Source organism: Cetorhinus maximus, chromosome 36 (genome assembly GCF_964194155.1).
Source record: "Cetorhinus maximus chromosome 36, sCetMax3.hap1.1, whole genome shotgun sequence".
Taxonomy (NCBI): Eukaryota; Metazoa; Chordata; class Chondrichthyes; order Lamniformes; family Cetorhinidae; genus Cetorhinus; species Cetorhinus maximus.
Genome location: NC_135914.1, coordinates 3,596,732 through 3,617,595, shown reverse-complemented (window position 1 = coordinate 3,617,595; position 20,864 = coordinate 3,596,732). Strand labels below are relative to the sequence as shown.

The following is a 20,864-nucleotide window of genomic DNA, read 5'->3' as shown; positions in this document are numbered from 1 at the left end:
TGCTCCCCAACGACATCTCAGCTAAACAAAATTTTTTTTTTTTAAAAACCACTTACCCACTTCAGGCATCCGATCTCGGAAAGATTCGCATAATCCTTCCTTTGGCCCAAATGCTTTTTTATAAATCCATTCCTGAAGCGGATGACTCAAACATCACCGGGGCAGGCCCACAAGAGGTTAAAACAGGCAAGTCTCAGTGGGACGTGCTAGCTGTGTAAACCGAGCCCTGGAGTCAGACCAAAGCAACCATCCCCAAAATTCCCCAAGTCTCCAGGCAACTAGACGTTTCAAGAATGTTGTTCTGCACAATAGGGTGCCAAGAGCCACCAAAAAGGCCGAACGTCTGTAGTCTGGATCCGGGGAAGCGGGGGGCGCATCCTTGAGGGAGCGGTTAATGTGGGGCACGTTATCTTCCTGCTCATTGAGGCAGGAACTAGTGTTAAAACTACTTGGTACATGTATCCCCAAATTAAGGTCAGACTACAACACCGTGCCATTGCGCAAACACACAGGCCCTGTGGGGGTCGCACTTGGCGGCACCGTCGGGGTAGAGTCGTGGAGGGTCCGAAATGCTGAAACAGGCCCAGTCTGCCCATGACGACAAGCTGAACTGCTTGCTCTTCGTTTTCAAGCGAGCCGCTGGGGGGTGGAGGAGTTGGGCATTAAGCGCCAATAGTGGGGGTGTTACCAATATTAGCCAAGGGCCAAGCTGGCACCCTGGGCGTTCACAAATGGGTTGAGGGGGGCGGGGGGCAAGTCTGTGCCCCGAGTTGACCTCCTGCTCGTCGGGATCGAGAGGCGGGCAACCGGATCATGTCGGCGCACCTCCCGACAAAGCGGTCCTCACGCAACCAATTGGAAGCGCCTCCGGTTTGCCGAGACTGGTGGGTAAGCACGACGCGAACACAAAAGCGCCAAGCCGGCCAGGCACCAAAGGAGGGACGGATGGAAAGGGAACCTCCCCTCCCCATTTCTCTGGCACCTCAGCGCTTCCCGGCCAAAGCAGTGCTTTTCAGAAGCACAGTCCGCTGCGTCGCAAATGCAGGAAACGCGGCAGGGAGTTTGCGCACAGCAAGATCCCACAGACAGCACTTGTGATCGTGGCCCAAGGTCAGCCGCTCCCTTCTCTTCTTTAAAAGCGATGTCGGCTGTGGGATATATAGTGACCGTGGGACACTGGGGAAGAACAGCCCCCCAAGCCTTCTCCCAATGGTCTTATCCTCCGGGTTGCTAGTCCGGTGATGCTGCCGCTAGGCCGCCGTGTCCCCCCACCCCCCCCAACCCTCGAGGGAGGAATATTCAGCAGGGGACTGGGTGCTGTGAAGGTTTCTTTACATTCACCTGACAGTGCCCCGGGTTTAGAGTCTCAGCTACAAGACAGTGATCCCCATCCCCAGGACCGCACAGCCGCCTCTCGGTACTGGCACTGGGAACATCTGGGGTGGGGGGACGGGGGGGTAGATTATGGGCACAAGCCTATGGAGCGGCATTCGAACCAGTGGCTGGCTTACTCGGGTGAGGGCGCTGCCCTCCGAGCTGCAGCCTACGCCTGAAGCGCTGGAAGAGGACCGGGTTGGCGGAGTGCAGTTTTAGCCTTTTGATGCAGGCAGAGCGCTGGCACAGGGCGGGTAGGCCTGGAGTATGGGCTCGAGCACAAAGTGAGCATCGCTTAGCGAGTGGGTGGGGAAAGCGGTCGCTATCTTTGCAAAACTGCGCAGGCACTGACCCAAGACGGGCAGATAACCCACCCACTCTCACTCTGAATAGTGTGGTGCGCCACCAAGCAAACTAAAAAAAAAAAGAGTGCGTTTAAAAATAACATTTAAAAGGTTAAAATAAAGGCCCACTGGGCCCTGTATCAAACAGACACATATATATGCCTTAGAGATCAGAAACATCTTTGTGTTCGTTAATTGATTCTTAACAAGCCAGGACACGGAGTACCAGATATTTATAGACGAGCGTGGATTTTTTAGCAGCCATGACATACTTTGAAACGCGTTTAAGAAATAGTCAATTATTTCTCAAGTGGACAGGATTTCAGAGAGCTCCTTATTTCACCCTCACCGATCACAGGGTGTCTGTTCCTTTCCACCTGCCTGATGCCTCGTTTGACCTTTACACAGTTTCTGAGCTTGTGCCCGTCATCTGGCCCAACACGCCAGGACCGAGGGGCAGCTGCGCCGTCTTGTGCGTGAGGCGCTAAAACCGGGGCGCTGTCGGGGTGAACGCAAGAACAGGGCAATCTGGAGCCCTCCAGGCGAGTATCCCTCCCTCGGGCGTCTCCCTGCATTGGAAGGCACGGTGGCGGTAGCGGCAGTGTCACTGGGCTAGTCATCATCCAGAGGCCCAGGCTAATGCTCTGGGGACATGGGTCCAAATCAGCTGGTGGGATTTAAACTCGATGAATAAATCTGGAATATGAAGCTGGTTTTTTTTAAAAATTTAGTCGTTCAGGGGATGTGGCTAGGCCAGCATTTATTGCCCATCCCTAATTGCCCTTGTTCAGAGGGGACAGTTAAGAGTCAACCACATGGCTGTGGGGTCTGGAGTCACATGTAGGCCAGACCGGGTAAGGATGGCAGATTTCCCTTCCCTAAAGGGGCATTGGTCAACCAGATGGGGTTTTATGACAATCGACAATGGTCACCATTAGACTTTTAATTCCAGATTTTCTTAGTGAATTCAAATTCAAATGGTGATTCAAATGATCCCCAGGTCATTACCCTGGGCTACCAGTCCAGTGACAATACCACTACATCACTGCCTTCCTTAAGACCATGCCAATTTCACGCTGATGGAGGCAATAGTGAATATGAAGGTTGAAAACCAGATAGATATTCCAATATTCACTCCATTTATCTGTGAGAAACAGGCCCTCTTCTCAAATTAAATCTGGAATCCAAAAGCGTTCGTTGCACGATCTTTAAAAAGAATAGGTTTGATGGGGTGTGACTGACCTTTGTGATCTGCGCTTAATGTTCTTACAAAGTGATGGCGCGTGATACTATCGTCGATTGTTGCCACAGCAACCCCTCTGGTTGACCAATGCCCCTTTAGGGAAGGGGAATCTACCGTCCTTACCCGGTCTGGCCTACACGTGCAACTCCAGGCCCTCAGCCGCGTAGTTGACTCTTGACTCTGAAATGGCCGAGCGAGACCACTCAGTTCGAGGGGCAATTAGGGACGGGTAACAAATGCCCAATGAAGAAAAAAAAAATCAGCGCCAAAGGGAGCTCATTAATCGCCTGCAAACCGGCTGACAGATTTACTGACAGATATGACACTTCGGAGCCAGATGAATGCCAAGTGCTTTCTGGCAAGTCCTGAGGAGGTGAAAGACGCTACACAAAACACAGGGTCTATTACGTTACAAAGCGGCGGCGGTCAGCGTTGACAGCCTTCAGTCCGCGCGCCCTGACGGCGGCGAGGCTGACTGCGCGACGCCATCTCAGCCGCCAAGCAGCAGCCATTTCGCAACCGGATCGCTGAGCAAACAAGGAAAGGGAGAAAACTCGGGACTGAGCTCCGCACCAGTCCGGGCACAAAGCAAGCCTCTGACTAACTGTCTAAATACGAGGCGTTGGATCGTGTGTTCAGCCTGGTGTTTTTTAAGCAGCTCACTCCCACATCAAACTACAGCACACAAAAAGAGTGGAGTGTAAGTTATTCAGCAGGTTTAGGCATGGGGGGGTGGGGGGGGGGACACACAGTACCTGTAAGAGGTACCAGACACTGCTTGTCCAGCCTGGTCGGAAAACCTACCAGTTTACAGTGAGAGCCTTCAGAAAAGGGCAGAGTTCGACCCAGATTCCCCCTCCCCACACACACGCACACAGAGACACACACCACCTCCCCCCCCTCTCACACACACACATTTATTAAATACAAGCCAGGTGGCAGATTTTATCTAGCGCACCCTGTGTGTACACACAAGTCTCAAATACCACAGCACTAACTCGAAGATCGGTGCAAGCCAGGACTGAGTAAAGCCAGCGCAAATGCATACTTGTGAAGTGATTCACTTCCCTGGTCTCAGCAACACCCCCCACCAAGGAACATCTGGAAGTGATCTGCTGTGCAGAGAGGGCCAGTTCAGCCTCCATTTTAAAAAGTGGCCTGGATTTTCCTCCTTCCTCACTCTCTCTCTCTCTCTCTCTCTCTCTCTCCCCCCTTCCCCACCCCACACAACTCCCCGCACCGCTTTCGCACCCACGAGGCAGCGAGCAGGTAACCCGGCCCTCGTGCCATCCAGTGTCGAGCTTGACGGAGTATTCTGCTCCAACGTCTTATGGTCTTTCTGCTCCTACGTCTTATGGTCCTTATCTTGATTGGTAAGGGGGATCAAAGGTTACGGGGAGAATGGGGTCGAGAAACTTATCAGCCATGATTGAATGGCGGAGCAGACTCGATGGGCCGAATGGCCTAATTTCTGCTCCTAGGTCTTACGGTCGCAGGGAGAGATTAGGACCCCACCCCACCCGCTCAGCCCTCGATGAGGCAAATTGGCCTACGTTCCAAACTCACTACAGTGGGAACCATGGTGTTTACAACCTTTGAAAGGGGAGACGGTGGCGTAGTGGTAATGTCCCTGGACTAGCAACCCAGAGGCCCAGGTCTGGAGGCACGGGTTCAAATCCTACCACGGCAGATGGTGGAATGTGAATTCAATTAATAAATCTGGAATGGAAAGCTTGTCAGACCACCAATTGTCTGACTTCGGCTGACCATCTGGCTTCCCTTTAGGGAAGGGAAATCTGCCACCTTTACCCGGTCTGGCCTACATGTCACTCCATGTGGTTGACCCTCCACGGAAACCTCCGTAAAGGTTCGGGCTCACAACAAGGCTACTCAGTTCAAGAGGGCGGATCGCCACCACCTTCAAGGGCAATTAGGGACGGGCAACAAGTGCTAGACTTGCCGGCGACGCCCACATCCCACGAACGAATTTTTAAAAAACCACCTGTATTGTAACGTAAGTGCGGCAAATTATGCGGCCAACGCAAGTCCTGGTCTTTTAGAGAACAAAGATGGCGTTACAATCCCAGTCACCATTTAAAAATAAGGGGTTGCCCATTTAAAACGGAGATGAGGCAAAATTTTTCCTCTCAGAGGGGAGGAGTCTTTGGAACTCTGCTTCCACCGCCATTTCAGGAAGAGTCTTTGCATATTTTTAGGGCCAAAGTGGATAGGCTCTTGGTAAGCAAAGGCTGGGGGAGGGTGGAGTGACAAATTATTGGGAATGGGTGGGAACGTGGAGTTGGGGTGACAGTCAGGTCAGCCATGATCTTATTAAATGGTGGAGCAGGCTCGAGGGGCCGAATGGCCTACTCCTGCTCCTTGTTCGTAAGTTCGCATGAGGAGGGCAGTGGCGATGTGACTGCATGGGTAACCTGGAGGCATGGACAAATAGTCCAGAGACAGGAGGTAAAACCCCACCACAGCAATTAATAAATCTGGGATAAAACATTTATCTCCTAGGCCCAGCCACCTTCAGCTGGTTCATCACTGACCTTCCCTCCATCATAAGGTCAGAAGTGGGGGTGTTCGCTGATGATTGCACAATGTTCAGCACCATTCGTGACTCCTCAGATACTGAAGCAGTCCATGTCCAAATGCAGCAAGACCTGGACAATATCCAGGCTTGGGCTGACAAGTAACATTCGCACCACACAAGTGCCAGGCAATGACCATCTCCAACAAGAGAGAATCTAATCATCGCCCCTTGATGTTCAATAGTATTACCATCACTGAATCCCCCACTATCAACATCCTGGGGGTTACCATTGACCAGAAACTGAACTGGACCAGCCATATAAATACTGTGGCTACAAGAGCAGATCAGAGGCTGGGAATCCTGTGGTGAGTAACTCACCTCCTGACTCCCCAAAGTCTGTCCATCATCTACAAGGCACAAGTCAGGAGTGTGATGGGATACTCCCCACTTGCCTGGATGAGTGCAGCTCCCACAACACCCAAGAAGCTCGACACCATCCAGGACAAAGCAGCCCCGCTTGATCGGCACCCCATCCACAAACATTCACTCCCTCCACCACCAACGCACAGTAGCAGCAGTGTGTGTACCATCGACAAGATGCACTGCAGGAACTCACCAAGGCTCCTTCAACAGCATCTTCCAAACCCACGACCACTACCATCTAGAAGGACAAGGGCAGCAGACACATGGGGAACACCACCACCAGCAAGTTCCTCTCCAAGCCACTCACCATCCTGACTTGGAAATATATTGGCTGTTCCTTTACTGTCACTAGGTCAAAATCCTGGAACTCCCTCTCTAACACTGGTGGGTGTACCTACACCACACGGGCTGTAGCGGCTCACCACCATCTTCTCAAGGGGCAATTAGGGATGGGCAATAAATGCTGGGCCCAGCCAGTGACGCCCGCATCCCATGAATGAATAAAACTTTTTTAAATGATGACCATGGAATTATCGGCTTGTTGTAAAAGCCCATCTGGTTCATTAATGCCCATCATGCCAGGGAATCTGCCATCCTTACCCGGGTCTGGCCCACATGGTGACTCCAGACCCACAGCCACATGGCCGTCTGCCCTCCGAAACGGTGCAGCAAGCCACTCAGTTGCATCAAACCGCTGCAGGAATAAAACACTCGTGGGTGCACCTACGCCACAGGGACTGCAGCGGCTTAAGGCAGCGGGTCACCACCACCTTCTCAAGGGGCAGTTAGGGATGGGAAGTGAACGCTGGCTTTGCCAGCGATGCCCAGATGCCCAGTAAAGGTCGTTGCGATCCTCCAGCTATGCTGCCCCTTAACCGCGCTGCACGCCAAGCTCCCAGCTCTACGACAGAATATCACAGTGCAGAAGAGGCCCTTCGGCCCATCGAGTCTGCACCGACACATGAAGCACTGGCCCGACGCACTACGGACAGCAGGAACTCAGGTCAAGTATTGCCAAGCCACAGACCACTGAGGGGGAAAGCTCAAAAAACTGAACAGAGCCTCTCGCATCAACTAGTGGGTGACTCAATGTCAACATCAGGGCAAACCCTTCTTTCAGTGGCCCTAACAAAGAGTGGGGAGGAAACTGAAGATAGCTCCCACTAAAACGATATCAGGGCACAACAATGACAGAAAAAGCCACAAACAACTTGCATTTATATAGCACCTTTAAATGTAGCAAAACGTCCCGAGGCGTTTCACAGGAGCGTTATCTGGCATAATTTGGCCCCGGGCCACATGAGATATTAGGGACAGGGTGACCAAGCACTCGGTCAAAGAGGTCAGTTTTAAGAAGCGTCTTAAAGGAGGAGAGAGCTGGAGCTAGAGGGAAAGCGAGGCGGAGAGGTTTAGGGAGGGAACTTCAGAGTTTAAGTCCCAGGCCGCTGAAGGCACGGACGCCAATGGTGGAGCGATGGGAATCGGGGGGATGGGGATGCTCAAGAGGCCGGAATTGGAGGAGCGCAGAGATCTCGGGAGGGTTGTTCGAAAGTTGCAGAGATAGAGAAGGTTGTAGGAACTGGAGGAAGTTACAGAAACAGGGAGGGTTGTAGGGGCCCCCGCCCACCTCCTCTTTATCTCACCCCATCCTTCTATTCCTTTCTCCCTCGTGTGTTTATCCAGCTTCCCCCCTTCAATCCATCTCTGCTATTCACCTCGACCACTCCCCGTGGGAGCGAGTCCCACATTCTCCCCGCTCCCCGCGGGAGCGAGTCCCACATTCTCCCCGCGGGAGCGAGTCCCACATTCTCCCCCACTCCCCGTGGGAGCGAGTCCCACATTCTCCCCCACTCCCCATGGGAGCGAGTCCCACATTCTCCCCGCTCCCCGCGGGAGCGAGTCCCACATTCTCCGCCACTCCCCGTGGGAGCGAGTCCCACATTCTCCCCCACTCCCCGTGGGAGCGAGTCCCACATTCTCCCCCACTCCCCGTGGGAGCGAGTCCCACATTCCCCCCGCTGCCCGCGGGAGCAAGTCCCGCATTCCCCCCGCTCCCCGCGGGAGCGAGTCCCACACTCTCCCTGTTCTCTGGGTAAAGAAGTTTCTCCTAAATTCCCCATCGGATTTATTGGTGACCGTCTTATACTGATGACCCCCCTTCTTCCAGTCTCTCCCACACAAGTGGAAACATCTCCTCTGCTTTTGCCCTATCGAAACCCTTCCAGAATTTTAAAGACCTCTTATCAGGACACCCCCTCAGCCTCCTCTTTTCTAGAGAAAAGAATCCCCAGCCTGTTCAGCCTTTCCTGGTAGTTACAACCTCTCAAGGTCAGGTATAATTCTAGCAAATCATTTTTGCACCTTCTTTAGTGCCTCAATATCCTATTTATAGGATGGAGGCCAGGGCTGGTCAGAGTAATTCCAAGTACCTGGAAATGACTTTGCATTGGGTGTGGTTCATTGTCGCTCCAGAGGTTCATCCTGGTGGGGTCGTTTTTGCCAGTCACACGTCCTTTCTCGTCCGATTGATGTACTTTCATTGTAGCATATTTCTGCACCAACGTTACTGATCCTCAAACAGGTTTTTCTCCTTATTACCATTTAAGAATGCTGCCATCATCTCCTCCCCCTAATTAACAATGCTGACACACGGCTGTGTTAATGTGAACTTTGCCCGGGTATTGAAGAACAATTTACCAAGACAAAGTCCGTTTATCCATTGGGTGATAAATTAGTCTACAGCTCCCTTTTGTACAGAGCCTTTCATGCAGTTAAAACGTCCCAAGGTATGTCGCAGGAGAGTTATCAAACAATAGTTGAAACAGCAACAGAATTACCTGGAAAAACTCAGCAGGTCTGGCAGCATCGGCGGAGAAGAAAAGAGTTGACGTTTCGAGTCCTCACGACCCTTCAGCAGAACAGTTCTGAAGTTGAAGGGTCGTGAGGACTCGAAACGTCAACTCTTTTCTTCTCCGCCGATGCTGCCAGACCTGCTGAGTTTTTCCAGGTAATTCTGTTTCTGTTTTGGATTTCCAGCATCCGCAGTTTTTTGTTTCGATATTAATATTTGAAACAGAGCCATTTGAAACGAGGTGATAATAGGGGCAGGACCTAAAGTTTGTTCAGAGAAGTCTGCTTTAGGAGCATCTTAAAGGAGAGGGAGAGGTGGGGGGGCGGGGGGGGGGTGAGTGTGCCAGAGAAGCAGAGCGAGCATACCAGATTTATAAGACCATAAGAAACAGAAGCAAGAGTAGGCCATTCGGCCCCTCGAGCCTGCTCCACCACCCAAGATCATGGACGATTTAATTTTGGCTTCAACACCATTTTCCCACTGCCCCTCCATAACCCCACCCCATCCCGACTCCTGTCCAAGTCAGCCACAAATATCATCAACGACCACGCCCTCCACTGCTCGCTGGTGCAGAGAATTCCACAGACTAATGACCCTCAGGGAAAAAAAATCCCTCCTCATCTCTGTTTTAAATGGGAGGCCCCTTATTTGTAAACTATGTCCCCCAGTTCTGGTCTCGCCCACTAGGAGGAACACCCTCTCAGCATCCACGCTGTCAAGGGCCCTCCAGATCTTAGATGTTCCAGTAAGATCACCTCTCATTCTTCTAAGCTCCATAACGTAAAAAGGATATTGGATGGTCACTTTAGGGAAATTAACTTATAAGACTACAAGTTTCTTCTTTGGAAAGGGAGGGAGGGCGGGAGAGAAGGGGGGAAGGCGAAGGAAAGCCAAGTACTCTTACTCATGTTCATGGAAGTCAAAGACCCAGCCAATGGAAGCACTTGCCTCTCTCCATGGCCTTCTGCTACAGCACTCTCCTTGATACGCTCAGTACTGACCCTCCGACAGTGCGGCGCTCCCTCAGTACTGACCCTCCGACAGTGCGGCACTCCCTCAGTACTGACCCTCCGACAGCGCGGCGCTCCCTCAGTACTGACCCTCCGGCAGTGCGGCGCTCCCTCAGTACTGACCCTCCGACAGCGCGGCGCTCCCTCAGTACTGACCCTCCGACAGTGCGGCGCTCCCTCAGTACTGACCCTCCGACAGTGCGGCGCTCCCTCAGTACTGACCCTCCGACAGTGCGGCGCTCCCTCAGTACTGACCCTCCGACAGTGCGGCGTTCCCTCGGCGCTGACCCTCTGACAGTGCGGCGCTCCCTCAGTACTGACCCTCCGACAGTGCGGCGCTCCCTCAGTACTGACCCTCCGATAGTGCGGCACTCCCTCAGTACTGACCCTCCGACAGTGCGGCACTCCCTCAGCACTGACCCTCCGACAGTGCGGCACTCCCTCAGCACTGACCCTCCGACAGTGCGGCACTCCCTCAGTACGAACCCTCCAAAAGTGCGGCGCTCCCTCAGTAATGACCCACCGACAGCGTGGCGATCCCTCAGTACTGACCCTCCGACAGTGCGGTGCTCCCTCATTACTGATCCTCTGACAGTGCGGCACTCTCTCAGTACTGACCCTTCCACAGCGCGGCACTCCCTCAGTACTGAGCCTTCTACAGCGCGGTTCTCCCTCAGTACTGGCCCTCCGACAGTGCGGCGCTCCCTCAGTACTGACCCTCCGACAGTGCGGCGCTCCCTCAGTACTGACCATCCGACAGTGCGGCGCTCCCTCAGTACTGACCCTCCGACAGTGCGGCGCTCCCTCAGTACTGACCCTCCGACAGTGCGGCGCTCCCTCAGTACTGACCCTCCGACAGTGCGGCGCTCCCTCAGTACTGACCCTCCGACAGTGCGGCGCTCCCTCAGCACTGACCCTCCGACAGTGCAGGCGCTCCCTCAGCACTGACCCTCCGACAGTGTGGCACTCCCTCAGTACTGACCCTCTGACAGTGCGGCACTCCCTCAGCACTGACCCTCCGACAGTGTGGCGCTCCCCTCATCACTGGCATTGGGAGTGTTGGCCTGGATTATGGGCTCGAGTCTCTGGAGTGGGGACTCGAACCTACGACCTTCTGACTCAAGAGTTGGGAGCCACAGGCAAAAGGGCAGGACTCTGGAGAAGTTTTGTGATGATACCTTTGCTGCGGCACTTGCTGGAAGTGGGGGAGGGGAAATAAACCATCACAACAACCAGATGAAGGTAATAGCAGCCAGTACATAAAGGTCAGCAGCCGGTTAGTACCCACGTACGGCTGGGGTATTATCTTGTAAGGTCAAAAGGAGGTGGAAGTTGTGCATAATAGACAAGTGCCTTAGCAACTGTTACAAGGCAGGTCTAGTCTGGCACTCAGTCATCAGCAGCTCTCTGTTACGAGTTTGTTATTTCCCTGTATTAACCTAAAGAATTAATAAAGGAGAGTCAGGTGCTGCATGGTGAGTCACGGATGAAGAACTGTTCAACTTTATTTGCTAGGTAAGTATTTCCTGATGATCGAGCTAAGTAGCCAGAACCCCTGCACTCTCAGCTGAGAGGAGGTGGCCCTCTCCAGCCACCTCATCCCCAGTCCAGCTGAGGGATGAGTGTCAGGACCGAGGCACTGCCGCACCAACGGAGTCAAGATAAAGACGTTAAACCGAGGCTTGGTTGGAGGACGGGTCCTGTGGTCGCTGTGGTCGCAGGGGGAGCCAAACGGGGGTTCCGCTCAACATTTATTCCCCCCTAACCAAGAGTGAAAGGACAAATCATTGAACTCCTTACCCCTTGGTGGGGGGCCTTGCTGTCAGCAAATGAACTGCAACGTTTGATTCGGAGGGCAACACTGCCTGAAGCACACTGGGATGTTCCACAGATGCGAAAAGCCTTTTACTTACACTCTTGAGCGTTGTCAGCGAGTGCTTGAAATGAAACTTCGGCACTGGCCCCTTGGCCCTTGGCGGCCTCTCTAGGATAGTGGAGGCTGAGGGGGGTGACCCGATAGAGGTCTTTAAAATTACGTCAAGGGGGTTTCGAGAGGGTAGAGGTAGAGAAGGTGTTTCCACTCGTGGTTGGGGTAGGGAGAGACTAGGTCAGACACGATGGGCTGAGTCACCTCTTTCTGTACCATAACTTTCTATGGTCCTAACTAGGGGGGCCATCAATATAAGACAGTCACTAATAAATCCACTGGGGAATTCAGGAGAAACTTCTTTACCCAGAGAGTGGGGAGAATGTGGGACTCGCTCCCACAGGGAGTGGTCGAGGCGAATAGCGGAGGCACATTTAAGGGGAAAGTTGGATAAACGCATGAGGGAGAAAGGAATAGAAGATGCTGATGGGGGGAAAAGAGGAGGCTTGTGTGTAGCAGAAACACCAGCACGGAGCAGAGGGGCCGAATGGCCTGCGTGCGCTGGGAATTCAATGTATTAACAAAGGTGTATTTTCTGAGGCCGAGAATCTACTTTAATGGGTCCGAGCAGCGGGTAGCTCCTGAACGAGTGCTAGCATCAGCCCCATTGCACACCTTGAATTTTAAAGCAAGGAATGTTTGGAAGGAATTGGAGCTAATCCACGATCAGACGCTGTGCTGGGCTGTTGAGGTTTCGCGAGAGGTAGTCAAGGGCTGCTGACGTACATGTGGAACCCGACCCCGTGTCTGCAGATCATATTGGGCAGCCCAGGTTAGTTTCGGTTCAAAATTCAGCATCAGACCCGAGCCGGCACGAGCTTCTCGACCAGGGAATGCTGCACATCAGGTCGTTCAAATAGAGAGCAACAAGGAGATTTACTTTTTTTTAAAAAAAAAGCAAAACATGAATACTCCACTACAAAGGCTGCAAACCTGCTGCAGGGATGCATGAGGGAAAATTAATCCAAAGGGCATGTCCCCGGGACAGTTGACCACAGAAGGGGATCAAACGACCAAAACAAGCACAGAAATGGCGAATTCCGTCAGTCAGAAATATATATCATTGTAAATAGCGCTCCCGGGACTGAAGCAGAACATGGGGAGGCGGTGTGGTATTGCCGGTGGCCCTAGTAATCCCGAGACCTAGGGTAACGCTCTGGGGACCCGGGATCGAATCTCACCACAGCAGCTGGTGGAATTTAAATTCAATGAATAAAATCTGGAATATAACGGCGCACGATACTGTCGTCGATTGTTGTAAAAACCTCCATCTGGTTCACTAACGTCCTTTAGCGGGGAGGAAACCCTACTGCCTTTACCCGATCTGGCCTACCTGTGACTCCAGACTGGTAACAAGACGGTTGGCTCTTAAATGCCCTCTGAACAAGGGCAATAAAATGCTGGCCCACACCCCATCAACGAATAAAACAAACCCACCCACGGCACGGAGAGCCCATTATGCAAGCGCTGTGAACTTAAAAGACAGATTTTCCTACATTGCAACAATGGCTACACTTCATAAAGTGCTTCATTGGCTATAACACACTTTGAGATGTCCAGTGGCTGTAAAAAGTGTTATATAAATGCACGTTTTTTTTTCCATTAAGGAAACGGGCCTTCTGTTAGCACTTAGACTCTCACTGCTCTGAGGCTGCATGGGACCTGTGTTAGCTGTGCCTCTTCCAACACTTTAGATCTCACCTGGTCCCCTGCCCCAAACGCATAACTGAAAGTTTTCCGTCTAGGCTGCCGTGGTCAGTGCGAGAGCTGGGCAGAAAGCAGCTTGCCCCAGGGAACACAACAGCAACTGCGGATGACAGGGGCTGTCGCTGACCCATCTTTTCTCGTTTTTTTTTTAAAAGCCCTGTGTATTTTTAGCGCTCGAGCGCTTACCACAGAAACTGGGCTGTCATTAGTCAAGTGGTAATGACACAATGACAAATCCCCCTCCACAGTAAAAAAAAAAAGACCTGATTTATTAATGGGGCTGGATATAATCAATTGAAAACACATCACGAGCTTTCCAAAAAAGAAAATAACAGGCGTGTCAAGATCAGCTGAGCGCTTCAAGCTTGACTCGTATCTCACCATGGCTGGAGCATCATAAATAGGCGTCCTCCTCCCTTACCACGCCACCAACTCGCAGGCTCGTCATCTACTGGGAGGGGCAGACAAACCTCAAAACCCAGGGCCACTTAAGGGAAAACAGTCTGGGAAGATTCCATTCCCATCCCCCAGATGATCCAAACCAGCCCAGTGTGTCCAGCGTTATCTGGCATTGCAACCTGCCTATATATTATATATACACCCCACCCAACACAAAGTCAGTCCCCCTCCGTCCTGTGCTCCACAACGACTTAAAAGGCTGTATTCAGGCCACTTCCCTACATTGAGGGTAGACGGTGGTGCAGGGATAATGTCAGTGGGCGAGTAATCCAGAGGCCCAGGCTAATGCTCTGGGGTCACGGGTTCAAATCCCACCCCAGCAGCTGGTGGAACTTAAATTCAATTAATAAATCTGGAATTGAAAACGAGTCTCAGTGGTGGTGACCATGACGACCATCATCGATTGTTGTTTAAAAAAAACCCATCTGGTTCACTCATGCCCCTTTAGGGGAAGGGAAATCTGCTGTCCTTACCCAGTCTGGCCTACACGTGACTCCAGACCCCACAGCCATGTGGTTGGCTCTTAACCGCCCCACCGACATGGCCGAGCGAGACACTGGGTTCACGGGGGCAATTAGGGGTGGGGCAACAAACGCTGGCCTCGCCAGCGACGCCCACATCCCATGAAAGAAAAGTTCAGCCATTCAGGGTTAGTTGGCAGGGGCCACCACCAATCTGGCAATCCCCAAGGATTCAGTCTACCATTGGCTGCACTTGTGATAAGGTGGGGGGTGGTGGTGGTAGTGGTGGTATAGCTCTATTACCTGCAAGGTGTATTTGCACCTCTCCACGGACTCCCCCCAACAAACCACAGCCCCCTGCCGCCACCATCCCAAAATACATAGGCGGGCCATAGCCAAGTTGCAATGGGTGATGTTTGAGGTCTAGAGATTGCGCTCTGAGGCTCAACCAGAGAAGGTGAAGAGGTCACCTCTTCGAGGTTCTCAAGGTGGTCAAGGGATTTGGCTCAGAGAGAGAGAGAAAGAGAGAGAGGGGAACCATCTTCCTCGGAGGAGTTGAGTCGACAACCCGAGGTCAGGGGTCTAAAATCGTTGGCAAAAAAAAAATCGCAAGATGGTGGCCAGTGGCGTTCGCAGAGTTGCCAGGATCTGGAACGTTTGACCTGAAACGGTGTTGGGAGCCAATTCCTTGAATAATTCTGAAAGGGAGTCGGAGAAGTTGTTCTCAGGAGGAGGAACTAACAAAAAGGGTTTACACCGGCCGAAAACTGGGAGGGGGGGGCGGCAAAGCACGACTGCTCTTTCAGAGGGGGCTGCATGTGGGCACGACAGGCCGAATGGCCTCCTTCCGTGCCACAGGCTTCCAGAGAGTCGCTCAGCTCTCTCTATACGGAGGAACGACACCAAATCAAGAGTCACCGGGCAGCAGGCCCCCTGCCGATCCCCGCCACCCCCTCCTCCCGCCTGACCTCTGGCAACCCAGAGAAACCAAGGCACCGAACTGTCCCAATCCCCAAAAAAGCCACGGTGCTCCCAGCACAGGCGCCAAGCCATACCACAAAACTGGATTGTGTCCCACGTACTTCCACAAACAAACTGCACGAGGGCTTCGAATCAAAAGACAAAGTTTGAGCAACAAGACAGTTTGAAAAAAATAAACCCGAGATTGCAATTTAAAACCCTGGCGAGATAAACGAGCACAAACTGTATCAAGCAGCCCCGAAGCTGACTCGAGCATTTAACTCAGGCTTGGCAAGTAGGGGCTGGGCAGAAATAAAAACACTCCAGCGCGCAAACACAGCCTTCAGAGTCCTTGCAAGTTATTTTTCTTGAACAGGGAGGGAAGGAAAACGAAAAAGAAAAGGATGCTTTTTAAAAAAGAAAACCTTTATGCTAAACAGCGGGAGTGGGTGGGTGTAGGGAGAGGAGTGGGGTAAAGGGGACTTGCAAGAACCAGAGGGTGAGGGGGTGGGGGGGTGGTCAGTGGAAACATGCACAAAGCAAACAGACCTGATAATCTCCCATGGCTGTCAAATGCAACGCACAAGTGTGTACAGGTACAGCTGTTCACAGCACAAGCCCCACTTTGTTGCAGTCCTGTCTTCTCTCAAGAAACAGATGCACAGGCATCATATGGCCAACAGATCACGAGATCAGGTCCCTCCCTCCCTCCCTCCCCCCACTTGATAAATACAACTCCAAAAAAAAATATCACAACAATATGCTACACTTGAGAACAGCCAGCATCGCTGGTGGCGACTAATGCAAGACTGAATTGCAATTGCGTCTCCACAACAGCAGCCCGAGTGCCAAATACACACAAGACATCTTCCATTTCTCCCTGGAGGGACCAAGCCGAATGCTGGCTCTGGTCCAGAAGAAAAGTAGGGGAGGGGGAAACAAAATACTCATCTTCCATTGTAAACGTGGACACAAGTCTCCAAGCAAACAGGGCAAGTGGTTTTAATTACAGTACACGGGGCTGGGAAATCTGCAGGGAAACTTTTCCCACCCCCCCCAACCACCCCTTCATAACACTCACCCAATGCCTCGGTGGTTGTAAATTCGTATTGCGTGCGTATTTTTGATTTAAGAAGCTCCGAGCCCTACAGAGCAGGCAAGTCCGAGCCTGTCGTGATTTACCTGATCTGGCGGACGGCGAGTGGGTAGGGCTGCGGTTTTGGGGAATGCAAAATGGCTGATTCCTTAAGACGGGAAAACTTGCAGCGGTGACGTGAGGCAGCAAGAACGGAGCGCTGCCCTGGTGCAAGTCGGAGTGAAATAAATCCTCCGACAAGCGCTGCAAAGCATTTGAATAACCTGCGCCCCTGAAGCCGGCCACTCAGCCCATCAGCTCCAATGTGCTGGTCGCCCCATTACAGCAAGGGCGCAACGGCCCTGCAGAGGAGATTTGCAAGAATGTGGCCAGGGCTTGAAAATTGCAGCTATGCGGATAAGATTGGGTAGGCGAGGGCTGTTTCCCTCAGATCAGAGGAGGCTGAGGGGGGGTGACCTAATCGAAGTGCAGAAAATTATGAGGGGCCTGGATAGGGTAGACAGGAAAGACTTGTTTCCCCGCCCCCCACCCTGGCTGAGGGGTCAGTTACCAGGGAGGGGGGCACAGATTTAAGGTGATTGGTAAGAAGGATTAGAGGGGACATGAGGAAAAACTTTTTCACCCAGAGGGCGGTGGGCGTCTGGAATTCACTGCCTACGTTGGTGGTTGAGGCTGAAACCCTCAATTCATTTAAAAGGTGCCTGGACCTGCATCTGAAGTGCTGTAACCTGCAAGGCTATGCACCAGGCGCTGGAAAGTGGGATTACAATAAGCAGCTTTCTTTTTTCTCTGTTACGGCCAGCGCAGACACGATAGGCTAAATGGCCTCTTTCTGCACTGTAACTTTTCTACGGTTCTATGTTAATGTTTATGCTCCGCACACACAGATAGGTTAAATATCTGTCCCTCCCTCTCTTCACCATGTAGAGAGAGGCCTGGAACTAACTCTCCCTCTCTCTGAGGTACTGTGCGGACTCTTGTGCTCTCTTGTGCTCTCAGCTCTCTTGTGGCACGAGGTCAAGAGTCTCACAATTCACCATTCGGGTTAGGAGCCGCGGGGCTACGGAGGTCCTTGTGGCGCAGTGGGTAACGTCCCTGCCTCTGAGCCAGAAGCTCCGGGTTCAAGTCCCACCCCAGGACTTGGTGGCCGAGAAAGGGGCGTTCGTAACGCGACTACAACAGGTCGAACACCAACCTGCCAACCCTTCCAACACACACTCACGGCAGGCGGTAAGAGCCGGAGAGATTCCTGGTCAGTCACGTGACAAAAGGACATTGGAGCCTCTACCATCACTGCCCACAGCTCCGGACCACAATGTAAAGCGGATGTTACCACAGCGACTCTGGCTCTGAGTGATCTGTAACACCAAGGAGGAAGGCCAGGGGGGAGAGAGACTCAAGAGGAAATCCCATTAAACAGGGTGCGCCATCCTCAGGTCTGGGGTTGATAGTTAAGTTGAGTGGTTCAAGGAGCCCTGAACATATTACTTTTCACCCTCCCCACCCAAAATTGTGGATTCTACCAAATGGCACTAATCAGGTTTGGCTCAGGCTGAGGCACTGTTTCACACGCAGCCTGTCAAAGGGACAATTCTCTGCAAACACGACGTGCTGGGCTATTCGACTGCAGAAGTAGCATCCGGGTGGAAACTGATCCTGAAACTAGACACACTTCACTGTTCACGTTACTAGGCGACAGCAAAAAAAAACACCTAACAGGAGCTGGCTGCCAGCAAGTCCTGTGTAAAAGAACCTCTTTCAAAAGCCTCCAAAACCTTCACATCCAATAAATTAGAAATTTTTTCCCCTTGAAACTATGGCAAGTCTCACATTGCTTCAACACTGCATTGCTTCCTCTCTCTCCTCCAGTCTCATCCTCCCCCGTTCCAAAGCAACAACCTCCTCGCTGGGCTCCAGGGCTTGGGTCCCTCCAGTCCAGAATGGCTCCCGAGTGGCTGTTGGTCACATGGGGCCCCTCGACAGGCTGCGTCTGCCATGGCTGGGTAGGGTAGCTCTCTCGTCTCAGGGTCAGGCGGGTTCGAGAGCCAGCCCAGTGACTCGAGCATAAAAGTTGACACTCCCGACGCTCCCAGTGCCAATTCGGAAGGAGCGCTACACTGCCTTTCGGGGAGGATGTTCAAACCACGGTGTAAAAGATCAAGTAAGAGTACTTCAAAAGAGCAGCAGGGATGGTTGGGGCCAACGTTTCCCCCTCAATCAACATCACGAATCAATAGACGATCCGGCCATTTACCACACTGCAATTTGTGGGATCTTGCTGTGCGCAAATTGGCTGCCGCATTTCCTACCACCGTGAAGAGCTTTGCGCTGTTCCCAGGTGTTGAAGGAGCCTAAATTTTTCTTTCTGTGGTGGTCCGATGTGTTCATTTGGCTCCTCTTACATTGTCTTTTCTCGTATCCCACTTCGATTTGAAATTTTGCCCTCCCCCCGCTCGCTGCCATTTGGTTTTTGAACCGAGCTTCTCAAGAGAAAAATGTGGAAACCCTGAAGTGTTCACGTACTCCCTGCAGTGGGCTAAGCTGCCCAACAATGAGCTTTTTCTTCCTGATGGCTATGCTGCACAGTAGCAATGGTACAACTGGAGGTGTGTGAGGAACCCAGGACTAGGCCTGGTTGCCACGCCAACAATTTTCATTTAAAACAGGGAGACATCCCCAGGTGCTTCACAGGAGCATTATCGAACAAAATTCGACCCCCGAGACACACGAGGAGATATTAGGGGGCAGGTGACCAAAAGCTCGGCCAAAGAGGTTGGTTTTAAGGAGTTTCTTAAAGGAGGGGAGAGAGGGGCAGAGAGGTTTAGGGAGGGAATTCCAGAGCTCAGAGCCCCCCCCAGGAAGCTGCAGGCACGGCCGCCAATGGTGGAGCGATGGGAATCAGGGGATGCGCGAGGCACTGGAATCGGAGGAGCACATAGATCTCGGAGGGGTGTAGGGGCTGGAGGAGGTTACAGAGATAGGGAGGGGTGTAGGGGCTGGAGGGGGTTACAGAGATAGGGAGGTGTGTAGGGGCTGGAGGAGGTTACAGAGATAGGGAGGAGTGTAGGGGCTGGAGGAGGTTTCAGAGATAGGGAGGGGTGTAGGGGCTGGAGGAGGTTACAGAGATAGGGAGGTGTGTAGGGGCTGGAGGTGGTTACAGAGATAGGGAGGGGTGTAGGGGCTGGAGGAGGTTACAGAGATAGGGAGGGGTGTAGGGGCTGGAGGTGGTGAGAGAGATAGGGATGGGTGTAGGGGCTGGAGGAGGTGACAGAGATAGGGAGGGGTGTAGGGGCTGGAGGAGGTGACAGAGATAGGGAGGGGGTGTAGGTGCTGGAGGAGGTTACAGAGATAAGGAGGGAGGGAGCGAGGGCAGGGTGGGGATTTGAACACAAGGATGAGAACTTTAAATTCAAGGTGTTGCGGGATCCAACATAGGTCAGCGAGTGCAGAGGGGATGATGAGGGAGCAGGGCTTGGTGTGAGTTAGGCTACGGGGAGAGAAATTTGGATGAGCCCAAACGTATGAAAGGTGGGAGCTCTGGCCAGGACAGCAATGGAATCTGTAACATAACACTGAGCATTTTCAGTAACTCACCCTGAGAGTGGTCCTTTGTACAAGTCCCGACAGTGAACCTCAGTGGGCTTATTCCAATCAGACTTCCATTACTGAAGTACTCCTGCCTGACTCTTAGTTCCACTTCTGTGAATGTTTAACCCGAGCCAGATTGGAAGGGTCACTTTCCCTTTCTTTATTGCGTTAGCGGAGCTGCACTTGCACACAGTCTCGCGGCAATCAGCGTAACCGGTTATTAAAACAAATATTTGATCAATGAACAGCCAAGCTAAGAGTCACCCGACTAAAGTGATGTACACCACAGGGACTGCAGCGGCTCAAGGAGGTGGCTCACCACCACCTTCTCAAGGGCAATTAAACACGGGCAATAAATGCTGGGCCCAGCCAGCGAGGCACACGTCCCATAGATGCATGAGAAAAGGTATCGTGGGTTTCTCAAAATTTACAGTAACGACAAAATATAATTTTGTTTTATGCTTAAACTGCCCTGCATTGCAGAGTGTTGGAATAGGTAGCACGAAAAGGTCAGATAAAAGCAAAACACTGCGGGCGCTGGAAATCTGAAACAAAAGCAGAAAATGCTGGGAAAACTCAGCAGGTCCAACAGCGTCGGCGGAGGGAAAGGCAGACTTAACGTTTCGAGTCTGTACCACGCTTCTTCAGAGCTAAGAGAAGTAAAAATGTGATGAAATTTATACTGTTTAAAGGGGGTGGGTGGGGTGGGTGAAGCTGGATAGAAGGCCAGATATAGGTGGGGGCAAAGGAAAGGTTGACAAAAGATGTCATGAACAAAAGGACAATGGGGGGGTTAATGGTAGCGGTAAAGACTGAAGGAGTTGCTGATGGTGGCATTAAGGTGAGAAGGCGGGAGAATGGGGTTGAGAAACTTATCAGCCATGA

General features: G+C 52.2%; 2 protein-coding genes and 1 long non-coding RNA gene across 9 annotated transcripts in view; 1 reads left to right on the top strand and 2 right to left on the bottom strand.

The window, feature by feature from the left end:
• Positions 1 to 20,864, top strand: part of LOC144672241 (uncharacterized) — a 253,793-nt gene that overhangs the window by 142,282 nt on the left and 90,647 nt on the right. The window lies entirely within an intron of this gene.
• The window catches only part of shc1 (SHC (Src homology 2 domain containing) transforming protein 1), a 144,235-nt gene that overhangs the window by 100,565 nt on the left and 22,806 nt on the right, over positions 1 to 20,864 (bottom strand). The window contains exon 1 of one of the 7 annotated variants that reach the window (XM_078534040.1): positions 15,845 to 15,978. The exons of 3 other annotated variants lie outside the window; for them this stretch is intronic. In XM_078534040.1, coding sequence (XP_078390166.1) covers positions 15,845 to 15,859 — 15 coding nt within the window. In that variant the 5' untranslated portion in view covers positions 15,860 to 15,978. Of the gene's footprint in view, positions 1 to 56; positions 75 to 8,349; positions 8,371 to 15,844; positions 15,979 to 20,864 lie in introns of those variants that run through there. 3 more of the 7 variants (XM_078534043.1, XM_078534039.1, XM_078534046.1) reach the window with 3 other exon arrangements.
• The window catches only part of LOC144672235 (AN1-type zinc finger protein 6-like), a 151,995-nt gene that overhangs the window by 124,682 nt on the left and 6,449 nt on the right, over positions 1 to 20,864 (bottom strand). The window lies entirely within an intron of this gene.